Here is a 24,810-nt window from a genome sequence, read left to right on the forward strand (position 1 = left end):
CTGGAAGACCAAAGTGGGAACATCTGGAAAAAAAGGAAAAGAGGAAAAAAGTGCAAACATGCGCTGATGCTATACAGATGGCTGCTTAATGCAACAGAGGACTCAAGCTTTAGATGATCTTGAGTGGCAAAGACAAGCAGTATGCATATCCTGCTCTCATGGTAGTACATTGACTTACTGTACATGTTTTGTTTGTTTTTAGTTTTAAATAACATGTTTATTTCTGTTTCCATTAATGTCATTTTTTGATCACACAGGAAACAAAGGACAATCCTGGGCTATACACAGTTGCAGGGACACTAGCTTTACAACACAGTCGAGGAGGCACAGTCTAGTGAAAGCCACTCAGATGCTTATCTGAATTCACTACAAGGTGCTTTGATGAAAACTACTCTATAATACCATTAAAACACAATCCAAACATAATTTCCTTCCCACCAGGGCACACTTAATCAATGCTATAGACATGTGCAAAGAAGGGGAACGCTTTCCAAATGGAAAGTGAATTCTGAGTCAGCCCACTGGAGATTAAAAAGTAAGGAGATGAATAATGGCTGAACAGCATGGCAGAAAAATAGCACAGAAACAAATGGAGAATGGAGAATCATCAATAATCCCATTTTTGGGAAGGTCTTGGAAGAAAAACTGTAGATGAAATAATATTGGAAATGTTTCCTAATTATCCTCCAGTTTTTCTTTCATTAGCTAGAATAAGTTTTGTGAGGCAGAAAATTGGGTAGTTGGATTTTGTGACAGAGCTTTCTCTTCAAAATGGCAATGTAAGGTATGCTTTTAGTCATCCATGTATGGTAACATCATAATAATGCAGTAAATTAGTCTTTGGATAACAGAAGCCGAAATGTAACACAGCTGCCAAGATTTAAATTTATGTTGGGTTGGATTGTGGGTGCAGTAATCCTTCCAATTTATGTGAAGACAAAATCAATGCACACTGTACAGAACATGAGGAATTTTCCAGAGTTTCCATGGATCCTCAAAGTGACCTCACATTCCCACACTTTGCCCATACAAGCATTTCTGGGAAATGTTGGCCATTGGTGATCAATCAGTTTAGTCCATTGTCATAGCTATAGCCCAACTTCCTGTTAGGGACCTCTATGGGCAGCCTGTGGCTCTAAGTGCAGATTTGTTGGTTGTGCTTGACCTAGATCTAGACTGCTATATGTGTTTCTGTGAGGGAGGATCATAGAAAGCCCACACTGAGGGGAGTTTGGCAACAAGAGGATAGCAAGCAGCATGGTCTACTGACTCTTGTTTCTTTTTAACTCTCAAAAGAGCAATTTAAGTTAACAAATGGCTAGCAAACCAAGCCAACCATGGGCTCTCCTTCAGGTTTACATCAGCTGCCAATGTGAACAAAAAACCTACAGGCAATGCCCTCTGTATGACTCGGTCGCCCAATATAAAGTTAATCCTCTTGTGAGATCAGAGCATGAAATACAGTACCCCCCCCCCCCCCCCCTTCCTAGCATGTGGCCTCAGTATTGAACTAATGCTGCTGCTTCTGCTATATATACTGCACTGACAGTCTGAATCAGTTCATAATTCAAAGGTGTCTTGGAAGCACGCAGTGCTGAGAGAGAGAATACTTCATGCGCCTCTGTCAGCGCAGCGTATTGACACAGCACCTACCCCTCGGGCACTAGCTCACTGCTTTCCCACAACCCCTCTCTTCCTGCTCTCTATTCCCTGGCCAGCCCCAGGCAGCAGTGTGTCTGTCGGCTCTGTAAACTGAGTGCAACCCGGACTGCAGAGAGAGGGCTGAAGCTCTCCGACTCATATGTAGGCTACATTATATTCTCTGTGTTCTGGCAGTTTAAACATGGTTATCATCATCCACCTTTGAAGACAACCAATTAATTCTGATGACAGAATGGCCCTGGTAGAGACAATGCACCCGAGATGCTGAGCTTGAGCCAAAGGGTTTTAAAACGTTTGGCACAGACACAAAGAGCAGTTCAATAATATAGCAATGGCAATAATGGAAGAGGGCATGGTTATGATTAATCTGATTGTTTCCATTTTGCTGAGATTTACTTGTCCTTCAGGATGTATTGTGTGGACCGTTACTGGTTTAGCTATAAATGTATTATAAAGGATTTATTATTACATGCATTACAATTATTGTATACATAGCCATCCCTTAACTGTTGCCCCCCCCTACACACATACACACAAACGCACACTACTCATAAACTGACTCATTCTCACTCACTCTCAAAATCTATTGCATATTCCTCACAGTCATGCAGTTGAAGATGGGACCGAATTCACTGACATTAACATTGACAGCAGCAATGATGAAAACAATATCAAGAAGATGATGGCTCTCTTCATCTTCGTGGTGGTGATGGTGATGAGGAGGAGGGAGAGGAGGGTACACTAATTTATCTGACTGTCTCAGGTGAAGTTGAGGGAGCTGTCCATTTGTAACACAGAGCAGCTTTCCTTGGACTCAGACCAACACATGAAGATAATTTGATTAAGAAGTCAGCTATCACTCAGACAGGCTGTTAACGCCTGAGGCTTTGCCTCCACGACAGCCGCCTTATTCCATAATAACTAAACACCGAGGGGCGCTGTGCCTCCATTACACTGAAATGTTACCACAGAAGTAACAGAAACCTACATTTTCAAAAGTTAATACGGGGTGTGCTAAATATCAAACAGTTAATCAAATTAAATTAAACCAAACCTAACCCTTTCACCCAGAACCTTATTCCTTCGGGCAAGAATGCAGAATAACATATACCACTTTCCACGGCGATTTGAGGCCAGCACCTCACACTTTTTCCCGCAGGGGTGTGCCACTGAATACTAGCACCGGGGGGTGGTGGTGGGGGGTATCTACCCCCGCCCTCCACTCCCCGCTTCCATCCCTCTCGCATTTCTCGCCCATTCTCCCTCATTTGTCACTCCTACGCATAGTCGCAGAGAAGCAACAGCTATCCGGAGTATGTGGAATCAATCGGAGTGCGCTTAACTCAGTTCTTAGTTCTCAAGTAGGCTACACTGTTAAATGTGTGATTGGGCAGCATTTGCGACAAATATGGCAAAACAGACTCCCGATGGATTTTCTTTTTTCTCTGTTAGATTCTGTGGATGAAATAACAAACAGCACTGAGCTGCTGATTAGGATCTGAAGAGAATTGAACGGGTCGCTCAAACCGACAGAGATTGGAAACAGACGAGTTTTCAATCGTTGTCTTCGATTGAGGTTTGGGCATTGCTTCTCCGCGAGTCCACATTGTTTCGAGGTTTCATCCCGACGGTCAAGCAGCCTATAGCCCATTCATGTTGCAAGAATTTGGTTTATGACAATGGATTGCTTGCTGTCTATATGCAGCTTATTGCTCCCGGTGGTGTTTGGCGTTGAAGGTGAGTAGCCCAAACTACTCTTGATAAACCTGATATTTAATGCAAAGAATGTCTTCTGAGTCTTTGTTACCTGTGGGTGAACTACATTTCTCGAACCCCTTTGTTGTCCAGAATTCTACAAATCCTTGCATAGAAAAGGATAAGATATCAGTAGGAGACAATACTTTTGAAAGGATCTTCAACGTCACACTTACTGAGTGCACCGTTTTAACTTGGCATTTGCGTTTTCTGCCACAATACCCAAAGCTTCCTTGAACGCGATCACCCGTATCTGCTGAGGGTCTGTTGAATTGACTGTGGTTTATGTGTCAGTCGTGTCAGGATGTTTTGTGTGTAAAGACATTTGAGCAGCATTCATGTATCGGGTTGAATTTTCAAAGACTTAGTTACTACATAGGTCTGAAAATTAGAAATTCTGTTTTAATTGGATGCAATTAATTACATGCATTTCACTGTGACTTGAAGACAAATTCTTTGTGGGGTTGATTTGTTTGTTTGTGTGTGTATAGATGGATGGACGGATGTATCTGTTTCACTGTAATTGTAATACATGTTAATCTTGTCTAACATTTTTGTTCAGCTCTGGTATTGATTTGTGCTGGTCGTATCTGAGCCTGGTTGGCACTTAATGCAGTGAGAGCATGTCAGCAAGCATTCCTCACACTGGCCACACTGCAAATTAAAAGAGAGCAAACTGATGTTTTTTCCTTATTCAAATGACATTCAGGGTGGGTCTTTTCTCACCATAGAGCTTACACAAACGGCTTGGCAACAGATATTCCATGTTACACTCCGTAGGATGCCTCAGTCGCTGTCTTTTTGTTTGGCAGTCTCGCAAATTAAGCACGTCAGGCACCACACATGAGTGCATGTGAGAGAGGCAGCTACATCCCTGTTCTCTGCATGGCAGACAGCGCGTTAAATGAAGAACCTGGTCCAAAAAAATACGATAAGGCTGGGTATGAGGCTGAATATTTGAAGAATCGGACAAATGAACATTAAACCTGAACGGTCATCAGGTGACTTTATGGTGTTTAAAAACACACTTACGTGAGTACTACAACATCATGTTGGTCTCACAACATTGGGTAGCCTATTTCAGGCCATGAGAGCCTCGTTGTGCAGATGTCTGCCTTTAGTTTAGGTAATTTATGGTAGACTAATAATGAAATTGTGAGAGGGAGAATAGTCAATACTTGGTGCAGTCATAGCACACAACAGTGATTTTAAAGTTTATAAGACTAATGTGTCTCGAAAAAGTACTTCCATAGCCGGCAATAACGGCCCACATGATTGCATTCAAATAAACCACAGTTAGACCAAGGCCGTATGCAACCTTACCGTGACACAGCCAGCTCAATTTCGCATCAATTTCAGTGTCAAGAGGTAAATCAATGCAACTCCAGCCTCACTGGCAAGGCCACAGTGAGCTCACACCTAGCACAGAGCAGTTAACTGTTTCCCACCTAACAGGTCAGCATCAGAATTCCTGGGGACGACTAGCTCACCACACTTAGAGCACATGTAGGGTGCTTTTGAACTGGAGTAGGCACTACTACTTATGCTATCACTATTCTTCTATATTATAGTGATGCCATGCAATAAATGGTCATTTTTTCCCTTTCTATCTTTTATGAGGTTTTGAGAGTTTATATCATAAGCAGAACTGTACAAGACATGCAAGAGAACAGATACTGCCCAGACAAAAAAACACAAGTAGGGCGACATAGTATACATCTATGCATATGTGACCGAGAATTGGTAAACTCAGTCGCCAAGCGAGACTGTCAAAACCCAACATTAACAGCAGACAGGTGGCCTGTGCAACTGTTTGGATCAAGTCACAAGCCACAGTCTGCAGCCCTGCCTCCTTATTATGATGGCAGAGGTGAGTGTGTTCTAGACGGTGTCTGCTGGCATGTCGTTGGAGCATTCTCATATCCCACCTCCCCCTTTCCAAGTGTATGTTGGTGGTTAGAAGTGTCAGGTATGTGCGATATATGAGATAATGTTTTAGACGTTTGGACTCAAAGATGTTGTCCTCTCAGACAACTGTCATGGGAGTGTCTATAAATCATAAATCGGTCTTCACTTGATTGTTTACTGTGTCATCTTTTGTAATGTTTACCTTGTGTGTGTGTTTTTGTGTGTTTTATATCAAAGCAAGAGTCAAATTAGTTTGGGTAAGGTCAAATTCAGTGAAAGTAACTGTAAGCCCTTGGCAGGATAACAAGCTTTTTTGCATGACTAAGATCACCTAAATGTTTTGCTTACTGTGGCTCACGAAACATCTCAGGCTATGAATAAGAGAGGAGCATTTCTGAATTACTTTCTCCTGGAGAATGAGAAGTTATGACACTCTAGATTTCGGCTCAGCCGAGTGTTCAGATGCCGACAGCCTGAAGGAAAGACCAAATGAGGTCATTACGAGTTGATCAAAGCAGTATGCCTTACATTCTGCGGCACATCACAGTTCTTTGCCTAATTGCATGCATGTTTTTGTGGAGCTGGATGCTCTGCTTCTCCTAGCCATGATAAACCCCAGACCTCATGTCAGCCTGTGACATTTAAAGGATGGCCAAATTGAGATGGCTGATGTGTGTGTGTGAGTCTGTGTGTGTGTGTGTGTGTGTGTGTGTGTGTGTTAGAAAACCAACATGTATGTAAATCTGTAATAGAGAGTTTGGTGTGCTTCAGAGAGTTTGTGTGTGTGTGAGTGTGTTTTGTGATTCCTTGTGCAAGCAAGGAAGTGTATCAGTGTTGTGTGTGTGTGTGAGTGAGGAAGCGGGAGAGAGAGAGAGAATGTGAAAGAGAATTTTCTGTGGTGTGTGTATGTTTGACTCCTTGTTAAAGCAAGAAAGTGTATCAGTGTTGTGTGTGTGTGTGTGTGTGTGTGTGTGTGTGTGTGTGCATGCAAATTATTTTGTGTGTGTGAGAGAAATTATCTCTCTGCTTTGTAAGAATATGCTTAAGAGAAAAAGAGAGATAGGGAAAGAGGGAGTGAAAGAGAGATAAGAGAGAGAGCAAACTGTACAGACGTATTTGCTTGTGCTCTAATCAGCTGAGTTGATGTTATGCTCTAAATATTTCATGTGTTAGCTTACAGATGTGTGTGTCACATTAATTTGAAGAGAGTGCTGCCCCTCGCAAAATACCAACTTACAAAGTGAATAAAACATTAGCATACGTGCAGATTCTCCAGCTGCTGTGGAATTTCCTTCAGTTTTTTTGCCTCACTGATCAAAGCCGATCCAGAACAATAAATGCCTCGGGTGCAAATATGATGTGGACAACATCCCCAAGGATGGCAAGAGGATCCTTTGAGCACTGCTGCCTTGTTAGGATTTGGCCATCAGTGCAGCGTTTTAACTAGTGTTAAGCTTACTTCAGCTGCAGGCCCTGTGCGAGAGGCAGACTGTTACACAGCCACTTGTTAAATGCAGAATTGGGAATATGACATTGTGGGAAGAAGAGATCCTCCCATTAATTAGGCGAAAAAGGCTGAAGATATCGTTCGTTAAGGTTCAGTTCTCCAAAAATGCCACATGCAGGGGAGGGGGGATGTCTATTAGTGATTATGCTGATCCACATTCAGTGGTAATCAAGGAGGAGGAAGTAAGTTGCTATCAGTGAGAAAAGGCCCCTGACTGATTTCTGTCTCATATTCTTGGGCACACAGAAACTCTCATGGACAGCAAATGGGCTACCACAGAGCTGGCCTGGACCACCTATCCAGAAAGCGGGGTAAGCAAGTGTTTACTGTGGCTTTGTGTGTGTGTGTTTTTTTGTTTGTGTGAGGACATGTGTATGTGTGAATAGATATGTGTATGATGTGATTCAGTGTGATATGACCTTGTGTATGCATGCATGCATATGTATATGTGTGTGTGTGTCGGGGGCCGTTTGTGTGTGTGCATGCCCTATAATGTTTGGGTTTGTGAGTGTTTGTATGAAGTTGCCAGCTCTCATACTCCTCTGTTTGCCCGTGTGCTGTACACAGTACTGTGTGTGTGCCACTGTGTTTTTGTGCGGGCGTAGAGGAGAAACAAATGAGACAGAACACATGCCCCCCATGACAAATGAGAAAAAATTACCTGGAGGCCACTCCATTTGCACAGTGACTTTTCCAAACAGCAGCTGGCAGTTGATTTCCCTCATAAGAAGAGTAAAAAATTAACCACCGTGATTTTGACCTTAAGCTTGACAGACCTCCCCCACTACCGGGGCTGGAGCAATTTGTCTTTGTGGGGAATGAGCGTGCAAAGTCAGTCAATGGAAAACGATGGGTTGCCATGGAAACAATCTTAAGCAGTTCGAGCCTGCTTCTCTGGGCTCCCGCTCAATGTCTTGCATTTCAAAAGCCGTACATCATCATAAGTAATGTGGTCTCGCACGCTGCGAGATAAACACATGCTTCGCCTCTTGGTGATGATTTCTAATTGTGTTGTGAGAAGTCAGAAAGGTTGGCTGTGATTTGAAATGTGCTTACACTAGACACCAGCGTAAAATATTAATGTTGTGCCTCCACACCTGATAAAAGCCACAATCCAGGAAAGGCGGTGGCCAGATTTGTTGCGGTTAGGGCTAGGTGTATAAACAAAAAAAAGAGGCATTCGTTGCTGAAGGGATTTGGTAGCTTAACGACATTCAGAATACGATTTGACTTACTGCCTTAAAGTTCGATCGCAGGAGATTTTACTGTTCACATATAAATACAAATTGTGTGTGTGTGTGCGTGTGTGTTTGTGATGGTGTGTTTGTATGTGTATGTGGGATTTGCATAAAGTGTTGTGTGGGAGTGTTTTAATTAAAGGACTTTTTGTTATTCGCTGTTTGTTTAGTCAGTTTACTGAGTTGTGGGGAGTGTCACTTGTCCTAGTTGACAGCTCAGTCTTTGTTCTGTGGCACTGTGAAAATATCGCCATTCTCAGGCTTGCAGTGTTTGATTGATTCCCCCCGGGAGCCAGGTCATTTAAGGTGTTTTTAAAGAGCTCCATAGTGCTGCATTTAGTCTTAATGTTCTCTTTCTACTAACACTTGGGTCAGCTCACAATTGGCAGGGTGATAAGAATGGCACCATTTCTGGGCGGCATGCCCCGCTGTAAGTGGCTAAACAGGCTAAAGGGTGGATTAAAACTCTCTGGCTTTGTTTTGTGAACAGTGGGAGGAGGTGAGTGGCTACGACGACAACATGAACCCCATCAGGACGTACCAGGTCTGCAATGTGAAGGAGCCCAACCAGAACAACTGGCTGCGCTCTGACTTCATCCCGCGCAAAGGCGTGCTCCGTGTCTACGTGGAGCTCAAGTTCTCCGTGCGCGACTGCGCCAGCATCCCCAACATCCCAGGCTCGTGCAAGGAGACATTCAACCTGTTCTACTACGAGGCGGAGAAGGACACCGCCACAGTGTCCAGTCCGCCCTGGAGGGAAAACCCCTACGTGAAAGTGGACACCATAGCGCCAGACGAGAGCTTTTCCTTGCTCGTGTCGGGCCGGGTCAACACCAAGGTGCGCAGCTTCGGCCCGCTCTCCAAGGAGGGCTTCTACCTGGCCTTTCAGGACCTGGGCGCGTGCATGTCTCTCATCTCGGCCAGGGTCTTCTTCAAGAAGTGCTCCACCACCATCGCCAGCTTCGCCGTCTTCCCCGAGACGGCTACAGGTGCAGAGGCCACCTCCCTGGTCATCGCCTCGGGCGCATGTGTGCCCAACGCTGCGGAGGTGTCCGTCCCCCTGAAGCTCTACTGCAATGGGGACGGCGAGTGGATGGTTCCGGTGGGCTCGTGCACCTGCATGGCGGGGTTCGAACCAGCCATGAAAGACACACAGTGCCAAGGTAAGTGGCGGCTAATCCACCCAAATCTTTTTCTACTCAAAACACATAAACAAAAACACCACCCCACCCACCCTCCCTCCCTCCCTCCTCATGTGTTTGGTAGACGCAGCGGCGTGAGTTATGAAGGCTTTGCTGCTGAAAGTGTTGTGAGTTACGCTCGGGTCACAAAATCAAAAGCACAGATTTGCTGGCTCAGAGAATGCTCCAGTGATCAGAGCGAACTAAAGAACAGAGAGCGCCATATGTTCAGCCGTGAACCAGTTACAAACACCACACCACCACGCGGAGGGCAAAGAGCACGTCAGCATGTTCAAAAGGCATGTCACGAGAGCTGGGGTGAGCCATATGGACACGGCACGTGAATCGTTCAACAATGGTTGATTTATTTTAATCATTTAAAGTGATATTGCACAGGGGTATATATATACTGTACATGTTTGAATATGTAGAGAAGTGAGTGTGTATATATATATATATATATATATAATATATGAATTTGTAGAGAAGTGAGTATACCCCTATGCAATATCATTTAAATGTCAAATGGTTAAAAATCGTATTACCATACAGTAATTGCATTACTTCAAATTTGAACATTGGGGTAGCAAATACTTATGTCAAATGGAAAACTAACAGGTTTGAGTTTCTATATGAAAAATACAGGCACACAGCATCAGACTTGGTCTTCTTCTGCATGGAGGACACTAGTGTTGCACAATTTCATTTTTAGCTGGAAGGGTTGTGTTCTCAACCTTTTCTCTTTGAATACCCCGAAGGTGTTCTGTGAAATTCAAGTCAGGGGACATACTTGGTCATAGTCTCTTTTCCAGGTCATAGTCTTGTGATTTGGGCAATGTGCTTTGAATTGTTATTATATTGTTATGGAATATGCCTCTGCAACCAAACGTCTGGAGATTGGGAGTCATCTTGTCAGCCAGTATTTAGGTATATCCACAGGCATACATGATGCCATCTATAAATATCATCTTCCCAACACTTCTTGCACTCATGCAGCCCAATATCGTCACACTCCCACCTCACTGTTAGGACTACGCATTCATTTTGGTAGTCCTGGCCAGGTTTACAACAAACATGCTGGACCCATCTGAGCCGAACAAATGTTTCTTGGTCTTATCTGACCAAAGAATGCGCTTCCTATATTCAACAGGCTTCTTTTCATGTTCTTTGGCAAAGTTTATTCTTTAAGTTTTGTGCCAGAGAAACTCAAACTTTCATTGATAACCATTGTGTCAAGTCTGAAGCACTAGCCCATCTGTTTTTCAAAGTTAGATTGTGCAAGTACTGCACTGTCTGTGGCATCATTTTAGGAGGACAACCACTGCGGTTCTGATAAGAGTTACTGTTGCTTGTTCCACACATCCTGATTACTGCTGCAACTCGATTTTGACACAGTCACAGCCCATGGGTCCAAGATTGAGAAAGTTCTGGTGTTCACAGGCCATTGTGTTCCTGCAGGCTAATTGGAAACCACAGTTGTACTCAGTTTTGTTTCAATGATTACAGGTTTTTTTTCACAGGTGACCACAGGTGTGTTCACTTTTTTTGCATTGAGTTTCTACTTTGAGGCCTGTCTTTTTTAATATAGTCTTTCTAAAGTAATTGTTTTGAATGTTCATGAGAGGAAATACTCTACTTGTCAACTTAGAAACAATGCAGTAATTGAGAGATGGCACAATTTTGAATATTTTGACATTTAAGTGCTATTGCTCAGGGGTGTACTCACTTCCTGGTCTGTGTAGTGTAAATATAGGGGAGAAGAGGGTGTTTTTGATGCAAACTCCTTTTGGCCAAGTGCAGCCCGTCGCCGGTGATGACCCAGAGGTGATTCCCCCACCCCCCTGGCGCTTCCTCTCGCCTCGGTGACAGTGGGGTGTTGGTAATGGGGAGCAGGACTGCAGTGGTGTCAGAGAACAAAGCTGGCCAACAGCGCCAGCCTGAGCTGCTTCCCTGACAGATCTGATAGGGGCCATAACAGAGCGATATGCCCAAGATGGATGACGCTGCGGAGAGTGTGTGAGAGAGACAGAGAGAGAGAGATAGAGAGAGAGAGAGAGAGAGAGAGAGAGAGATGGAATAGGGTGAGCAGACAGGGAAAGATAGATAGGGAGTCTATACATAGAGGAAAGCAGAGAGGAGAGAGAGAGTGAGTGATAAAGGGAAAGGGGGAAACGTGCAGGAGAAGACTGAGCAGCACAGAGAGGGGGAGAGAGAGGGAAAGGAGGAGGAGGGAGGAAGATGGGGCAGGCATAGAAAACGAGGGGCAGCAGAGTCGACAGCACCGAGGAGAGAGAGGGGTAAAGGAGGAAGAAGAGAGGGAGGAGAAAAGAGGGTTTAGGCAGCAAACAGGAGACAGAGCAAAGGAGGGGGGCTAGAGAGAGAGAGAGAGAGAAATAAGCTCAAATGGACTGTAAGAAATGGAAACGACTCCCCCTGCTAAGCGAGGAGCTGAAGTGTCCCTTGCTTGCGCCAAGGTGCGGAGAAGGGGTAAATAAGTTCCTCTGCGAGTGCGCTGAGGAGCTCATTTGTTTCCATCTTGCTTGTTCAAGGTTAAGAGCCTGCCTTTAAGGCCTGATAAACGATTCTCTTGGGCTGCCGCACCGCCAGGGCGCCAGAAAGCTGCACAGCAATGGGAGAAAGTATAATTTCCCTTTATCACCTTTCTGCCTGTAATCCGCTCGCTGACGGACTCACTGGCACACTCATGCATCCACACACACACACACACACAAACACACACACACACACACACAGACACACACACACAAACACACACACACACACACACACACACACACACACACACACACACACACACACACACACACACACACACACACACACACACACATAAACACATAGACACACACAAACTTGCAAACAAACATAAAGAATGCACATACAAACACACAGACATCATGCAGACAACGACTCACATAGGTATTCACGGTAAACAGACTCAAGGACACTCATGCCTGCATACAATCACACACACACAAACGCATGCACACACACACACACACACACACACACACCTACCTGGGGTTCTATTAACATTTATAAGGGAGACAGGGCTGGCATTTTATCACCAACCAAGTCTTAATTGTTTTCACTTTGAGAATGCAGAACACCATGAAGTGAGACAGAGGCAAAGGCAGAGAGAGAGAAAGAGAGAGAGAGAGAGAGAGAGAGAGAGAGAGAGAGAGAGAGAGAAGATGGAATTTTCCACCTCCTCATGCTTCCCCCTTAAGTCATAAAATAATCTTTAGGCTGTGATAGACTTTAGGCTGCAAAGGGGTTTGAAAAGTAATGTGGGAAGATTTTGTACTTTTAAGGGTTAGGGTTGATCATATGCATGGAACATAAATCGAAAAGCTCTTTCCTTGCTACTTTCCTTGATACTGATGAGCAGTTACCTTTGAATAGCGCTGAAATGCATATTACATTAACACAAATAATTAGTTCCCCTGGTTATTTACCATATGTTGCATTAGCAAAATAAAGCATTACTCTAACTGCTTTCTCCTCAGGGGCTCTCTGCAAAATGCAGTGATGGTTTCTCGTGTTAGAAAAAAACCTGACCTTTTTTTTTCCACTACGGAAAGCGTTATAATAACGCTTACTGACACAATCTGTACATTTGCATAGAGTAGATGTAACCGTCTCTTCCTGCTCTTTGCTTTCACAGCATGTCCTCCTGGCACCTTCAAGTCGGAGCAGGGTCAGGGCTTTTGCTCGCCCTGTCCGCCCAACAGCCGGACCAGTGCCAGGGCCTCCAACCTCTGCCCGTGTCAAAATGGCTACTACCGGGCCGACTCAGATTCCCCGGACTCTGCTTGCACCAGTAAGTGATTGAGCAATGATTGACAGTCAGAAGTTCAAAGGCATCCATTTTGGCGCGAGTTGGTTCGTGTCTCTGGTTTGAATTTGTTGGTACCGTAATATGCTTATGTGGATTCAGCGGATTCAAATCCAAACTGACGTGAGGATGTCTGGTATGCTGTGATCTGTTACTCATTTAGAACTCTGCTTGAGAACAAATTTATGTGCGTGTGTGGATGGGGTACTGGGGTTGTGTGTCTGTATATATGTGTTGTGTGTGTGTGTGTGTGTGTGTGTGTGTGTGTGTGTGTGTGTGTGTGTGTGTGTGTGTGTGTGTGTGTGTGTGTGTGTGTGTGTGTGTGTGTGTGTGTTTGAGTATGTGTGTGTGTGCATGAATTTATGTGGATTAAGGTGATGTGTATGCATGTGTGTGCTCCTTTGTGAATTTGTGTGTGTGTGTGTGTGTGTGTGTGTGTGTGTGTGTGTGTGTGTGTGTGTGTGTGTGTGTGTGTGTGTGTTTGTGTGTGTGTGTGTTGATGTGTTTCTGTGTGTGACTAACTAATTGAATCTGTCTGTGGAAACAAGCAGGAAGAAAGCCAAGCTCTGTGAGGATTTTGCAAGGGTGTGATTGGTTACTGCACTGATTTACAGCTGGCAACATTAGCAGCCTATTTCAGCAAAATTGACTGCATTGCATCTACTGTTTGTTTTGTTTCATCGCCTCTCACATCTCAAGCGAAGAAAGGTGAAGATCCTTCCTCACAGTGTGGAGTCCAGTAATCCTTTTGGGGCTCATTTCTGTACTTGTTTACGCCATTTGTGCAGCTGTAATCGGCCCTTAATTAGACATCTGAATGTGGCACACAGATTATTTTATACTTCATACTTTCAATTAACGACATGATGTGTCTGCTGTCGACAGACCACCATAAACGCTCAGTAGGAACACCAAAGAGGATTCCTGAAAGGCATGAAAATGGCTCAGGGGCTCACCTTTCTGCCGAAGCTCATCACCGTACCAGCAGGGTGCCAGCGAGCTTTCTGGAGTAAATCTGAATATTTGAAATTCAAGTAGTTACACTCCACTCGACACACACTTTCAATTCAGATCTGTTCCACCAGAGACTTGGTTTATGCACCTACAAGATTCAAATTGGATCTGCTTCATGAAAGAAACATGAACCAGGACAGTAGTGCTTTGACCTCATCAATGTGTGTCTATACCCTCAGGCACCATTTAAACAAAATATGCCCTACACCCACAAGTGGAAGGAATTGTCCATTGATTAATGTAGAATAATCACTGCATAAACCAGTGAGACTCTCAAGACAGATTAGGATCAGGTTTGACACACAACCATGTACACGTGGGCTGCCTGTGAAGTAATATTGAGATTTTTCATGATGCTTCAGAAACATGTGTCTTGGTCTGATCTCTTTCCTGCTTTCCATTGTTGTGTGCGTGTGTGTGTGTGCGTGTGTGTGTGTGTGTGTGTGTGTGTGCGTGCGTGTGCGCGTGTGTGTCACTGTAGCTGTGCCGTCCGCCCCGCGAAATGTCATCTCCAGCGTGAATGAGACGTCCGTGTCCCTGGAGTGGGCGGAGCCAAAGGAACTAGGCGGGCGGCGTGACGTGGTCTACAACGTCGTCTGCAAGAAGTGCCTGCACAGCGGTGGCGCCTGCTCGCGCTGCGACAGCAACGTGGACGTGTCTCCACGGCGACTGGGTCTGGCTGAGCGCTGGACGGCACTGAGGAACCTGCAGGCGCACACGCGCTACAGCTTTGAGATCCAGGCCGTCAACGGTGTCTCGGCCAAGAGCCTGGCTACACCGAACTATGCCACCGTCAACATCACCACCAACCAAGCAGGTGAGCACCTCATTACTGCAGCTGCATGGGAGTATGCAGAATAGGACAGTTTAGGCCACTTTCCACTGCGCTTAATCTGCCACTGAAGTAGGTGAGGACTACATCAGTAGATTTATATCCTTACACTACATCCTGGTATTTAACATTTATTCATTTCCTCAAAGAAGCAGGGCAACACTCTGAGGAAAGTTCCAAACAACGTATCACTTATTCTACCAGTGCTGTATCTGTAACCTGAATGAACTAAAAATTCAGCGTTTTTCTTCCTTACACCATTTACTCTGCATGTGTGCTTCTTGGGGAATTTGACCCTTGACCTTGGCATCGCTCACGCCGGTGCTCTGCCAAGTGATCTGCAGAAGCACTAGTCGGCCAGTGCGCTGTTCAAATCATCTCTGCACGCCGTGATGTCAGTCCAGTTTGATGGGTTCAGTCCCCCTGACATGGTGCCAGATGAGGTTAGTCATGTGGATGTGACTGACCACCCCCCTGCCCCCGTCTCTCTGTTCTTGTGCAGCTCCCTCAGCGGTCCCCACGGTGCTTCTGATGAGAGCCACGGCCGGAACCATGAGTCTTTCCTGGCTGCCGCCCGAACAACCCAACGGAGTCATCCTGGATTATGAGATTAAATACCACGAGAAGGTGCGAATCTCTTCACATCACAAGCGGGGAAAAGAAGTGTTGGCCAAAAGCCCTGAATGAGAGCCTGCTGGTAGATATTACCCCTACACAGCATGTAGAGGCTTACAGCACTTTGCGTGTGGGGCAGTCCATGCACATATTAACTAAAATGTCCACCGCCGAGGCTGTTAAATGGGTAACACTTCAGCTAAATGGCCTGTGTGCATCCAGAGTCCTTCAGAGTAATTATATGACTATTACATGAGGATTTGAGGACAGCTAGCATCAGCTTTCCCGGTTCAGTCAATGGGTAGAATTACTCACCCTGTGGTGGCATGCTTTCCCCAGAGCTCCAACACATGTGAAAATACACAGTACATGGACGCTCATTTCTTTCACATAACCACACTCCCCAGGGGAGTTACTGGAGACCTGCCACTGTCGAGCCCTATTTGCTTAGCTCCGTTTTGATATTTCGTGATATATAACACTACACTATTTAATTATTATAATTTGTATTTATTATTTGATTTTTTTCCAGAGCCTAACGATTTGTAGATACCTAGAAGCAGTATCCCCCCTCAAAAACCCTTCATTTCTCAGAAGCATGAAGCTTTAGAGCTGACAGATATGTATTTCTGAAGTAGGGATGGACAGGTTTGTGTCTGCAATGAAATGCTGCATGTCCCAGATTTTTTTGGTATGGGTCTTAATTAGAAAATCAGAAAACATACAACATTTACAGCCTGTGAATTTAGATCATTCATTTCATTAATAACAGACAACTTTAATCTCCAAGCTCCACATGAGCGTTGTTGCTTAAAACGATGTCTTTGTGTGTGTGTATGTGTGTATATATTATAGTATATTATATTTTTAATTATACTAAATACATAATGAAAATGATACTTAATGTTATTTACATATTCTTGAGGTACATTTGCCAACCCTTTATTTCGACAAAATCAGTGCATTTCTCACGGGTGCCAACTGTTTGCCACAGGGCGAGGCCTTTTCCCACACGGTGACTGCCCAACACAGCTCTGCCAGGGTGGAAGGCCTGAAGGCCGGCACCGCTTACACGGTGCAGGTTCGGGCGCGCACCGTGGCCGGGTATGGGCGCTACAGCTTCCCGGCGGAGTTCAGTACCAACGAACACAGTAAGAACATCGTTTTTTTTCTCTGTCTCTCTCTTCTTCAACCATCTCGGTTGTATTTTTGACCTTGTTATGTTAATGCTCCGTGTCATGTTTTTACTGAAATCTACTGCACACTATGCAGTGGAAGAATGCTGACGTTTGTGGTGGATTTTTAACAGCTGTCATTTCGTTTTTTTGTCATTCTAATGGGGGGTGTTATACTAATTGCTTGTCACTGGTTTTGCTAGGCGACCCAGAAAGGTCTGTGCAGGATCAGCTGCCACTCATCGTGGGTTCTGCCACAGCAGGGTTTGTTGTCATTATCGCCCTGGTTGTCATCTCCGTCGTCTGCCTCAGGTAAAAAAAAATCCCACACACGGCCGCCTCCCATTCCAAACCTGTCTATTGGATTTTAAATAAGCTCTCTATTTCCCTATGACATGCACACGTTCCACCGCATTGAGATTCTCGAGCTCCAGAAAGAAGCCGTGTTCAAATGTGTTCAAATGTCTGGAGAGATGCTCGCAGGATATTTTTGTCATTTCTTTGTCACAGATGAACCCCCATATGCCCCCCCTCCCCCCAAAGGGACAGAGGGACAGGGACAGGACCGGGTCCCCAGACTGACACAGTGTCCATGTTTCCCCGTTCCCCCTTGACAGGCTTAGCCTTGTCATGCCCAACTAACCCCTCCCCTGCCCCTGTGCCTTTCTTCTTTCTCACTCATGCATTCTGTCCCAGTGTCCCGTGTGTGTGTGTGTGAGGCGTCACTCGCCTAAAGCCGGCATTTCAATTGGAGATGAGATGCTAATTAGCTGCTGGCAACATTGTTATCACAGGTTGTGGGGAAACAAAAGGAATCCCACGGACGCTGAATTCCAATAGGGTGCCTTCTGCAGGGCTCTGTCACGCTGTGCCAACACTTAGACAGAGGAGGGAAAACAATGGCACATTAATGAGAGGAGAGGGACTTTTTCACGCCGCTAATCTGTTTGACAAAATCATATGGCTGTCAAGCATCTGCAAGTTAGCATCTGAGGAAGCAGAAAGGGTCCTCGAGACGGCCTTTTGTTTTTTTTCTGGAGATGGACACCTGCTGTGTCATCAGCGGTCAGGAATGGGACCTGGTTTGCGGAATGTGACCCATGATTTGGGGGGTTTGACCCATGCCCTTGAGAATGTGGCTCATGTCTGACCCTTGATTTTGCACGTCTCGTAGCAGCTCTCTCCTGGTCTACAAACATGGAGTGCTTTGGAATACTATTAAGTTAACTTCTCTGTGTCAATGACAATTACACACACTTGTTTGTGTCTTTCATTTTCCAAATCTTGTGACTGACTTTGAGAGATGGGTTTCTGTTTTGTGTGTTTTGTTTTTTTAGGAAACAGCGCACAGGCTCTGAACTGGAGTACACTGAGAAGCTGCAGCAGTACGGTACGGCCACCTGCAGTCACAACTGCATCAAATCAGTGTTCCAAGAGTGCAGAAAGAACTGGGAGGGAGACAGTCTAAATCCACTTGTTACTGTTTAGGGTTAGACTCAATTTATTTTGCCGAAAAATAATGAATCCCAAATAAGAGCCGACTTGTTTTCTTCCATTGCAGTCACCCCTGGTGTGAAAGTCTACATCGACCCTTTCACATACGAGGACCCTAATGAGGCAGTCCACGAGTTTGCCAGAGAGATCGACATCTCCTGCGTGAAGATAGAGGAAGTGATTGGGGCAGGTAAATAAGCACGGCTAACACAACAACAACTCGCCACCAAGCACAGCTGTGCAAGCTAATCAACCCATTCATTCTCCACTAATGTTTGTGCAACAACATGTCTAGTGCTCTACAAACCTGCACTCACTGTGACATTTAAGAGAAGGACGCTTTCTTTGTGCGGCAGTAAATAGAAACCTTCTTGCAGCCACAACTCAGTATTAACGTCGTAATAAAAAATTCCCAGTCATAAAACATTAATGTTGCTATATCCATGAGCATGCTGCTTTCCTCTTCCACCTTTAACAAGCTTCCATCCTCCCTCACTCACTCCTCCTCAAACTCTCCCACCCCTGCCTCCTCCACCTCCTCCTCCTCTCCGTCCATCCCTCTTCTTCAGGTCCAAGGTGTCAGTCTCTTACTGTCCCTAAGCTTCTGTGTCGCCCCTCTCTCTCCACTACCACCACGCCCAAACGCCACGCCAACCCCCTCTCTCCATCTGTTCCCTGCTTCCTGGACCACTAGCATCTACTGCCTCTCCACTCCTGTCCCCTCTCCTCATTTCCCTTCTTCTCCCCTTTCTGTTGTTCCACCATAATAGGCTACAGTCATCATTTCTTTCCATCCTTACCCCACCCCCTACCCCCAACTGTTCTGGGCCAAAAACTCTTGTTTGTACACACTCACTCCCCCATCCCCACCTCCCCAGTGGACTCAGACCAGTGCTCCCCCCTTGACCTCCCTCACGCTCCCTCCCTTCACCAGTCCCGTTTTCCCCCACTGTGCTTCAGGGGAGTTTGGTGAGGTGTGCCGGGGCCGCCTGAAACAGCCAGGCCGGAAGGAGGCAGCCGTGGCCATCAAGACTCTGAAGGCCGGCTACACCGAACGCCAGCGGAGGGACTTCCTGGGCGAGGCGAGCATCATGGGACAGTTCGACCACCCCAACGTCATCCACCTGGAGGGTGTGCTGACCCGCAGCTGCCCGGTGCTCATCGTCACGGAGTTCATGGAGAACGGAGCGCTGGACTCCTTCCTCAGGGTGGGCATGGGTGGTTCTGCACCAGACTCTACACATTCAATAACAACAATGTTAACAGACAACTCTCTATGAGTTGATCTTAGCACAGATCTTGAGCAAACATAGTCCCATTCCATAAAGTCATGGAACTCTTTAAGAGATTGGCCATTTCTTCTAGAGGCGTCGCTTCAACCTCTTGTTACGTTCTTAAGATCAAAGAGGATTGTTCTCTAAAGATCAGCACTTATACTAGTGGTCATTTCACACTTAAAGGAATTCAATAAACTCTTAAGGAGTTTATGGAATTTAATACTTCGAATTATAGCCTTGTGATTTTACTCTGCAGACTATACATAAAAACCTGTACAATGCTGCATAGTATACTTGTCGTCTTAGGTCACTATGACATTATATTTCATTGAGTACTACCACAAACCATTGCACTGTGCACTAAATACAAACTCCTGACTAGCATAACCAATAAAATTGGTTAAATTCCTTTTGTTAGCAAACACTAATATTAAGGTATGCATGCATGTAAATGTAAATGCTTGAAAGATATTTCAATGTAAACATGCTTAAGGCTAACCAGCAGTTTCTAGCAGAAGCTTTTCAGAGAGCTTTTGTAGCAAAACACATGCTGATATTAGTCAAAGTGGTTTACGACGAATGTAGGAGATACACTTGCAGGCGATAGCCTACCGTGACCTATTTTCCTACATCAGAGTACTGTTGGCCAACAACACATCACATGACTGCCTCTCAGGGAAGAACTCTCATCAGATTTTATGCGGATTTATTGAGCATAAAATCTGAGTCAGCCTAGGTTCAAAATGGCTTTTTTGGGGGAGGAATTTTCCTATTCAGATCGCACCGACTCATGCAGGGACACAGCTCATGTGCTGTCATCGACACGCCCCATAAACAATCCGCTCGGCTATCCTCACACTCGGGGCAGCGAGCGAGAAACCCAGAGACTCTGAGCCATCGGGGCAGTGACTCAAGACTTAAGCTCTCACTCCCTCCGACATCTTCCCCCAGAGCAGGCAGGGGCCTGTCTTCTCAAGCCTGCGTTCACAGGCTATCCAGGGACACCGCTGAAGAGCCATGAGGAGCTGAAGAGATCTAAAGATGGACTCAGATTACCTGTGATGCTGCAGAGAGGTTTAGCATGAATCATGTGGTGTTGAGGGGGGGGAGGGGGGGACAGAATCCATAAGCATTTTGAATTTACTTGACTCTTGATTTCATAACGTAAACTGATGCAGAGCTACAGGCATCCATCTGCTGGCACAAATGCTTTCTTTACATAGGTTTCTTGTTCTACACGCATAGTACAGATTACAGCTAGGGGGATGCTCAATAAGAAAAGCTTTTCTTTATACTGATTGAGTTAAAATTTTAATCCACTATAAACCCTGCAAAGGCATCTGGTACAGCCATGGAAACCAGTAAAGACAGTGTTACAGCTGGTGTTGTTATTGTTGTGTTTATGCCAGCGTAGTTCACTTTATTTTCTCAGAAAGACACAAAACATTTTGAGATTAAATGGGAAAATCCAGTGAGATCTGAGATGTCTGTTGAAAGGACTTTACAGGAAGCTGTGCACAGTCATTGTGGTAGTGCTCATCTTACAGTAAACAGTTATTTACGGCTGGTGTTATGTCATGACAACGCCTGCGGAATTGACTTTCTGCTTCCCTCCCACTTGGTTCCAGATGAATGATGGGAGGTTCACCGTGACTCAGCTGGTGGGGATGCTGCGTGGCATCGCCTCGGGGATGAAGTACCTCTCCGAGATGAACTACGTCCACCGGGACTTGGCTGCTCGCAACGTCCTGGTCAACAGCAACCTGGTCTGCAAGGTGTCCGACTTTGGCCTGTCCCGCTTCCTGGACGACAACTCCGCCGACCCCACCTACACCAGCTCACTGGTATGTGTTGCATGCACCAAGGTGCTGTGGCTTGTTCTACTTCATATGGTTGGAACACTGCGTTTGCATTATTAATGGACAAACATATCTGGCACTTACCGTAAGGAGGTGCCCTACTTTGCCCCTATTTGCTGCTCTATGGCCTCCAATGCACAGACCAGCATACTGCAGATATGATGTAGCTCTTTCAGACCTGCCTGGGAAAATCTCCTGGCTCTGTGTGTCCTGGCACTGGCTCTGTGTCTGTTAATGATCTGAACTGACCTACTCTTCTCCGCTCTCCTCTAGGGGGGAAAGATCCCGATACGCTGGACTGCCCCAGAGGCCATAGCTTTCCGGAAGTTCACCTCAGCCAGTGATGTGTGGAGCTATGGCATAGTGATGTGGGAGGTGATGTCATTTGGAGAGAGGCCTTACTGGGACATGAGCAACCAAGATGTGAGTCATATTCTCAGCCTTTGGTGACACAATCAATTAACATCAAATATATATATTTATGTATTGCAACAATTTTTGCTGCATGATGCAACAATTAATAATATATTATGGTATTATATTATGATTGCATTCAATTCTATAACATTAGCCTATTGTGCATGGTGCAGTTTCGTCTACTGCCGCATTTCATGAAAATATGCTTATGTGTTTTTCTATTTACAACCTTTGATAATTTTTCATGAGTATAAATCCTCATAATTTCAGCCTCTAAACTTTAAACCTTCCTTCTATTTACTCAACTACTGCACATTAAAGGGACTCATATATAATACATTTATATATTTACCATATTTAACTCTCTGCTCCCTCTTGGCTTGTGGCACGCAGGTGATGAACGCAGTGGAGCAGGACTACCGCCTGCCCCCGCCCATGGACTGCCCCACGGTGCTCCACCAGCTCATGCTGGAGTGCTGGCTCAAGGAGAGGAACCAGAGGCCCAAGTTTGCCCAGATCGTCAGCACCCTGGACAAGCTGCTCCGCAACGCCGCCAGCCTCAAAGTGGTCACCAACTCGCACTCAGGGTAAGCAGAGAGACTCGGGCCACACCAGCCGTGAGCAGTCAGGCAAATGGACTTCAAGCTGTTAGACAGAGGGACAGCACGGAAAGCTGTGGGGGGAGAAATAGGCAGTGTGAGGTGACAGACACATGTATAGCATGCAGACGGAAGGGAGAGAGAGCTAGCAGATGTATGGCCAGATAGCATGAGAAAGACAGATAGCACACACTCAAAGCAAACTTATGAGCGAGCGAAGAGACGACACGCAAACCACAGAGATACACATTTAGACAAGCGGCAAACTACAAGGAGCAAAATCTTAATGCGAGTGACTTTGCTTGCAGCTTAAGTAGGACTGTCAGCATTCAGACTTAAATCTGCATAATGCATGTCTTTTTAACTCTTTGTGTGAGGTTTGTCTATTACACGTTGAGCATTTCTCTATCTATTGTGGCACGAGAGTGCAAATGAAAGACCTGCACCAAGTGTAATGCCCATTTACTTGTTCACTTACTCATTTAGAAGGCTTTTTTATCCAAATCCTTTTACAATGCACAGGAGGCATAGCGCTACATTCATCAGTGTTTGAAAGATCCATTTGAGGTCTTCATAATCCCCTGTATAATATATTCCACATCTCTGTAACTCCCAGTGTGTGGTAGCATGTGACAAGTGCTCAGAACTCATCATTGGTGCTTTGTCACTACAGTGAACACATGAAAGCATTCTATTTTTTCCTTCTTTTTTTTCTCCTCAGTTATACTTTTAACAGTATTAATCTTTTACGCTGGAGGAATACAGTGCAGCTTTTCATTACATTGTTCAGTTTCATAGTATGCAGAGGGAAGTAGCCTACTCTTGCTTACTGTTTTTACTGAGTTTGCTCAAAAAGACCCTGTTTGAGCTTGAGTCAGGTGTGCGTGTGTGGGTATGTGTGTGTGCGTGGGTATGTGTGTGTGTGAGTGGGTGTGTGTGTGTGGGGGGGGGGGGGGGGGGGGTCACACTGCCGCGGGAGCTTTTTAATGGCTGACTAACACAAAAGCAACTAGCAGAATGGCCTTTTCCTCCTGGCTGCCCACTGGACGGAGGTGATAGGGCGTGAGCGTCTGCCGCTGCGCTAAGCTGTGCCGTGCTGCTGCAGTGGCTCAGGTGACGGGGGAAGCGCGTAATGAGGGAGATGGAGGAGAAGCTAAAAGAGAGGAATGGCTTTAATTAGCTGGCTAATGAGGTTTTTAATGTGGCGGCAGAAACACGCTGGAAGTGGGAATTCGGTGTACGTGTGCGCTTGTCACTGCTGCCCCTGCAAAACGGGGCAAAGGGATAGTATATTCATGTCACGCTCCATGTGTGTGGTCACACGCGCTCAGCATGCATATGATTCATTTATGTTTTCATCTGCATGCGCCAGTGACGACAGCAGTCCTACCCAATGTTGACGTGCCATGATAATCTTCATGAGGAGGCAGCTGCTTCTCTTGCAGGGTGTGTGTGTGTGTGTGCATATATTTGTCTATATGTGCAAGTGCTACAAGATTAGAAAACCTTTCACTATTTCTGCTCATTTCCTGTTAGCTGGCTTGCTGTTGTTACAGGTCTTTAAATGGCAAAAGCATATATCATGCCCCATGCTGAACCTATCTCCGGTGTGTGTGTCTGTGTGTGTGTGTGTGTGTGTGTGTGTGTGTCTGTCTGTCTGTCCCCAGGGATCTCCTGCAGGTGGGTGGGACACTGCCTGGCCATCAGAGGAAGAGCCTAACATTAGCCGACACACAAGACTTGAGGCAGCAGATGAGCCAAACGCTTCCCATCCGCGTCTGAAGAAGAGACATAGCGAGAGAGAGAGAGAGAGATAGAGAGAGATTATTGATACACAGATGAGAGGATACCTCCAGTTGTGCCCCCAGAAAAGAAAAAAAAACGCAACCAAGTCAAAGGAGAGAACCACTTACCTGCCAGCAGAATCCCCCGGATTGATTCCCCAACCACCACCACAACCTCCACCCCTCATCCCAACCCTCCCTCAGATCCCCTTTTTTGGGACTCTTTGGATGAGTGTCACACCTTGGAGTGCTGGATCAGAGCAGCACGCGTGGAACAGGCATGGAGACCCAACACATGAAGGACCATCTACCAGACCACCTGTGAGAGACTTTCCTTTTGAAAAGGAAGAAAAAAACACAAAGAGACAGAACTAATGCAGTGTACAGAAAGACATGATTGACTCTCCATGGAGAAGTGTACAGTGGATCTGTAGTCAGTGGAGAGCTGGACGTTTCGGTAACACTGTAAGGAAAGCCTATGGAAGGCAGACAGTTTTTCCTTTCAGTCTTGCAGTGGCCAGAGACCATTACTTTTTCACTCCTTATCCTCTTTTTGCACTGAATTGTCATGATGCAGATGTAAAAAAAAAAAAAAAAAAAAAAAAAAAATTCAAATTTTTCTCAGGTTCTGTTT

General features: G+C 45.5%; 1 protein-coding gene across 1 annotated transcript; it reads left to right on the forward strand.

Annotated features, from left to right (window-relative positions):
• Positions 1 to 3,335: 3,335 nt before the first annotated feature.
• Positions 3,336 to 24,174, forward strand: ephb3a (eph receptor B3a; the record flags this gene model as incomplete). The annotated part of the gene is made up of 15 exons (XM_080836998.1): positions 3,336 to 3,399; positions 7,079 to 7,143; positions 8,561 to 9,233; positions 12,940 to 13,095; positions 14,606 to 14,941; positions 15,459 to 15,583; positions 16,566 to 16,722; positions 16,950 to 17,058; positions 18,084 to 18,136; positions 18,308 to 18,430; positions 19,201 to 19,448; positions 21,146 to 21,361; positions 21,650 to 21,799; positions 22,187 to 22,380; positions 24,060 to 24,174. The coding sequence occupies 15 exons, from the start codon at positions 3,336 to 3,338 to the stop codon at positions 24,172 to 24,174; spliced, it is 2,784 nt and encodes a 927-aa protein (XP_080693124.1).
• Positions 24,175 to 24,810: the final 636 nt, after the last annotated feature.

Source organism: Sprattus sprattus, assembly GCF_963457725.1.
Source record: "Sprattus sprattus genome assembly, chromosome: 4".
NCBI lineage: Eukaryota > Metazoa > Chordata > Actinopteri > Clupeiformes > Clupeidae > Sprattus > Sprattus sprattus.